The sequence below is a fragment of the Ctenocephalides felis genome, unplaced genomic scaffold (genome assembly GCF_003426905.1).
Source record: "Ctenocephalides felis isolate EL2017-DRISC unplaced genomic scaffold, ASM342690v1 CF-g0.4_SCAFFOLD_01170, whole genome shotgun sequence".
NCBI lineage: Eukaryota > Metazoa > Arthropoda > Insecta > Siphonaptera > Pulicidae > Ctenocephalides > Ctenocephalides felis.
The window spans coordinates 4,778,943-4,784,594 of record NW_020537324.1 but is presented as its reverse complement, the minus strand read 5'-3'; the positions used below and the strand labels follow the sequence as shown (position 1 = coordinate 4,784,594).

The 5,652-nt window shown below is 32.9% G+C and overlaps 1 protein-coding gene across 1 annotated transcript; it reads left to right on the top strand.

The window, feature by feature from the left end:
• The first annotated feature begins 3,640 nt into the window (after window positions 1-3,640).
• On the top strand, window positions 3,641-5,018 carry LOC113366563 (fork head domain transcription factor slp2-like). The gene has a single exon (XM_026608190.1). The coding sequence runs from the start codon at window positions 3,748-3,750 to the stop codon at window positions 4,858-4,860; it is 1,113 nt and encodes a 370-aa protein (XP_026463975.1). The 5' UTR covers window positions 3,641-3,747; the 3' UTR covers window positions 4,861-5,018.
• Window positions 5,019-5,652: the final 634 nt, after the last annotated feature.

The following is a 5,652-nucleotide window of genomic DNA, read 5'->3' as shown; positions in this document are numbered from 1 at the left end:
TAATTTTGATTTAATTAAATCATATTTATTACCAAACTTATATATAATTTAGCACCATGTATATCATATGATTTACATGGTGCAACAAACATATATAAATTTTAATTATTTTCTTTAAGATTTTGTTCGGATTTGATCACTTTTTGTAACACATATTATTGGTTTGCTCTGAAAATTTGATATGAAGTATTTTGTAGTAGTAAATTATTTAATTTACAGCTGTAAAGTGGCTCTTCAAACTTGAACAATCGTTCATATTTTTTATTACTTTAAAAATAATTTAATAATTTTTATTATATTTACTAGATGTTCATTAAGGAAAGTTCTAAGTAATTTAGTAAAATTAATGATCTTTTCAATTTAAGCAATTCGAGCTTTTGATATTTCTATCAATAGTGGTAGAAATATATACTTTTTATTATAGTAGTTTAAAAATGTTGATTATTCTACTAATTACCAATTTTACATAAACGCAATTTTTCCACATTAGCCAACTCCATCCTATGATTTACAATCGGCAATAAAGCAATAAAAACTTAATCCAAACAAGAGGGCATAATGTTTTGAAAAAGTCTTTGCAAATCTCCCATTCTGGTAACAAATTAAAAAGATTTTGAAGCCACACGGTTCCATATTATTGGTTGCTGATGGCGGTTTTATGCGTAAATTTTGCCACTACTCAACATAGAGAGACACAGTTGGATGTTAAAGGCTTATATTTACAAATTTTGGTGTTTCGCAGTTGTTAGAGGACAGATTAGCGAGTTTTAATCCTCGTGCATTCTATTTTATTGTAATGCCATTATACCGCTAAACCATATCACACGAACACACAGGTGGCCCCGAAATTGTTGGTGTATGGAACCACTGTTTACGTAAGAGGAAAAATTGACAAATCTGGTCGAAAGCAATAAAAATGCTTTTGCAGTGATGGTAATAATTGACTAGAGAAAGGGTTTAAATTTTTAACTTCTTGCAAATAATTTGATTTGACGCAATCTTAGAGAAATGCCAGCTTCCGGGGATACCATGAATTGATAGAACTCTTTTTTTTATATCCATTATTTTTTAAAACCTGATGCGTTATAACATATGATGAAAAATACATTTATCTTGGAAATAAGAATTTTGTACTCAATTATATTCATGACTATAAACTTCTGATACATACATACATATTACTGTAAAATAGCAATATAATTTTGGAATGTTGCAATGAGGTATAAAACTAGGCATGTTATATCACATTTGGTGAAAATTCATTTGTTTTGATAATAAGTATTTTGTGCTTAATTATATTTGTAGGTTTCTCTCAATTTCTGTTTTTGTCTGACCATCAATGTTATTACGAAATCTTTTTCTATTAATCCCCGAATCGAAACAGTTACAACGCATCAAACTGGCGACCGCAAAATGTGCAAATACTCTCGCGCATTCCATGAAACAACAATAAAATCATATAACGTTATAATGACAACAATAAATCGAATTTTGTTCACCTTGAACGGTAGCCGGCAATGTAATTGTTAATATTGTGCCCGCGGACAATGCGTTTATTGCCACTGGATTAGTAAGGGCTAAGGCGATCGAAAGCGTTTAAGCTGGTTACATAATCGCTTCTTGCGAATGTATGCAAGATCCGATATCGAGTTAATTTAATTTGGGGAATTATTTTCGAACGGTTTTTTCCCCTTTGGTCATCTTTAAAGTAAACACTGAGGACGAGTTTTGAAATTTACAACACCAAATATTATCTCTGTGAAAAATTGCTTAAACGAACATAGTTAGATTTTTCTAAAATATACTAAAATTCGTTGAAGAATGTATCGTATTTGTAATATAACAGTTTTTTTTTAAATATAGTATTTATTTTTAAAATATAATTTATCAAAATAATTTAATAATTTAGTTTAAGTTTTATGTTTTTGTATTTTTAACTTATTTTCAAAATTTAGGGTTCGGCACAATGTCCTTAAATTAACGGTACCTATTGTTATAGGTATAATATTTTACTACGATTGATGATTCAGGTATAATAAAGGTACCAGGCAAATAATAGGCATTCGAACAACAAAGCCCTGATTATTATTAATGATTTAATAGAAAATTTGCAAATATTTAAAAAATCAAATAATCATTATAGGTAAATTCACTATGTTGCAAAATTTTATATATTTTATTTATATTAATGTGGCGATTGATTCAGGGTATAATATTAAAATAGCGGGAAAATAGTATTTATTTGAACAAATAAGCTTATCATTTATGATTATTTTTAATAGAAAATTGAAATTATTTAGAATTTTGTTAAATAATCATATGTGTAAATTAACTATGCTGCAAAATGTTCTAATTTTATTTACATTAGGGTATATTCTAGTCTAAGGGCATGAATATTTTGCGAAGTTTGAAAGGTAATATAAAAAATAAAATAAATAATAAAAATAGCTATATAATTTTAATTGTAGAAGGTGGTGAAGTGAGGGATCTCATAAAATTAACACTGAAAAAGAAAAAATTATCATTTGAACAGCTATATCTCCAAAAAATATTAAAAATTTGAAAATATTTCTTGTACACATATTCTAGAGTAAATGAACTTTGAAAATATCAAAAATAAAATTAAAATTTTTAGGTCAGAATACACCCTAAGTTGGTTTTTCATGAATTTTGGATTTTCTGATGATTTCTCAATGATCTACAGTTTTCGTGGTCAGATTCTTGTAGTATTTTTGTGAGATGAATATAATTTATTACTCTTGATAGACGACAGATATTTACATATACGTTAACGCAAAAGGGTCCTAATGATAAATCAAGCAACCCGTTCTCTATAAAGACATTATTTAGCATCTAAAATCCATTAACAAATGATCCCGTGCGACGAACACGCCGCCATTTAGTCACGATCACTCCAGTTAGCAAATGGCCGATTAACCGCGCAAACAAATAATACAAATTTGAATAAATTCGCGCATTATCAGACGCCATTAAGCGAGAAATGTGTGAGCGCCACACCCTAGGATAGAGCATAAATCATACCATAACAAAGCACAAATATTTATAAATGTTATTTTTTTCCACGCGATCTGTAATGTACACACATGTGTATCGGCCACCGCACCGGTGCGTTTATTATTCCGATTTGGCAGGATCCCTCCCCTATTTAGCGCGTATGAAACGCAACCCCTCTGACGCACCCTGGATCGGAGGAAAACGCGCGCAACGAATTTGTATGTATTATTGTACCAACATATGAAAATACAAATCCTTCAGTCGAAAAATATGTGTAGCAGAATGCCTGTATCGAGCTTTGTTCTGCTCGCAGCATCGCTATGGCATCGAGCTCTTTCTCTCGTTTGGTATTTACGATGTACATCGGCAAACATTTACACTGCGCAGCTTGTTTGTTTGATATAAACATCCAAACAAAACCGGCCCATAGGCCTGCTCTCTCGCGCTCGTAGCGGGTTCGACCGTATGAGCAGGACGTAGCCTCAGCGTAGGCCACACCTCGCCGTCTACGGTTGGCCCGGTGCGTTTTTGTATCGCAGTCGGCGCAGGAGGCGTTACTTTCACGGAAACTATAAATGCTCTGCGGACTGGCGTAAATCAAGTTAGTTCTACTTTATCTATCGAAGCGAGCATGTCGTCTTAAGTGTTATTACGTTAGCGGTGAATTTGTTTTTGGATTATTGATTGGTCGGGAGTATTGTGTGTAGATTTTGTACTTGAACTGTTTTATATATGTCGTGCATTATTAAAACTGAAGAAGAAACAACGATGGTGAACGCTGAGAGTTGTGTTAACCATCCAGTGACGGTGAATGCGCCCAGACGCGATATGGATTTCAAATCAAGCTTTAGCATTAGTTCCATATTACCGGAGACCGTACGTGATAGTTCGAGTCCCGTCAGTTCATCGGCTTCAATATTTAAGTGTGAAGATTTGTCCGATAATGAATCTGATCTGGATGTGACTGGTGGTGCTTCGCCACTTGATTGCAGTTCATCCCGCACAAACGACGAAAGCGAAAACAACACAACCACCGACGGCAAACCTGCCGCGACAAAAGGCAATGAAAAACCACCTTACAGTTATAATGCTTTAATTATGATGGCAATCCGGCAATCGCAAGAAAAACGATTGACTTTAAATGGAATATATGAGTATATTATGCGTAATTTCCCGTATTATCGTGACAACAAGCAAGGTTGGCAGAATTCGATAAGACATAATTTGTCTTTGAACAAATGTTTTGTGAAAGTACCAAGACATTACGATGATCCCGGCAAAGGCAACTACTGGATGTTGGACCCATCATCCGAAGATGTATTCATTGGAGGAAGCACCGGTAAATTGCGCAGACGTTCAACTGCCGCAAGCAGAAGTCGATTGGCAGCTTTCAAAAGATCGCTGGTTTTATCGCCGGCGGGACACATGCCAGGATATTCACCATACGCACATCCAGCGTACATGTACAGTCATCCCGCTTTATTAGCTTCAGTATATTCGAGGTATAACCCATATCTACCAATGGTTTTACCGAAAAATCCGATGGTACCACCACAAACGCATATGCCTCCAAATCCCGCCGCTATGCCTCCAGCAGCAAATCATGGATTCAGCATGGAGCGATTGTTAGCTGAACAACCTGTGAGGCAACCAATGTTACCAGTAGGAGCACACCCGCAATATCAAGATTTCTACCAAAGGCTATTGCTGCAGCAGCAATTGCAACTTACCGCTGGTTTGTTGCCGAACTCTCCAGTTGGAGGACCAATTTCGCCTCCACATGCCTCCAACCCGCCGCCACATCAAATGTTCAAGCCGATTACCGTTGTGACGCGGCATAGTTGAAATCTGGACGATATTTGTCAAGCTGTGTGATCGTACTGATATTTTAGTTTTCTTTGACTGTGATCATGATATTTTTATTAGATAAACATTATAGAAGTATCATCATATGTGTGCCTCAATGTAGCATGTTTTTACGATTCCAAATATTTGATTTTGTATGCAACCTGCAAATATTTTATTTGTAAATGTGTGAACAAGACATATCAGTTTGTTAAAATCTTGTAAATAATATTGTATGGTGCATCTGTGCATTGCACTACTTTATTTATTCTCAATTGTAAATAAAATCACATTGTAAATAATAATAAATGTAAAAATCTAATTGTACATAAAATTGTAAATATGTATAGCTGAATCAAAAATTAATTATATATAAATAATTTAAAGAGATTGAAAATTATCAAAAGAAAATATACGAATAATTCAAATTTATATGTGCATTTTATTGATTACTATATTTGGTATATTTGACTTTATTTCAGTTTTTTTTTTCAATCAATATATTTTAATATTTTTTTAAATAATTTAGCAAATACTTGCATATGCATTTCATCCTTTTCTTCACAAATAAATTAATGCTGCATTTAATCACAAGAATTTAATTATTCAAATTGAATAATTAGTCTTATTTGCATGTAATATTTTTTGTGGAAAATCGATAAGCAAAAATTTGTTTGCATACTTTTTGCAGTTATTGAGTTGAAACCAAGTTAAAATATTTTTCTATTATATATTCTACCTTATCTTATTTTATGATTATATTTAGTATTGAAATAATAATTACTACTACGT

Excerpts from the sequence above, each read along its gene's own strand:
- LOC113366563 (XM_026608190.1), top strand. The coding sequence starts at position 3,748 with ATGTCGTGCATTATTAAAACTGAAGAAGAAACAACGATGGTGAACGCT.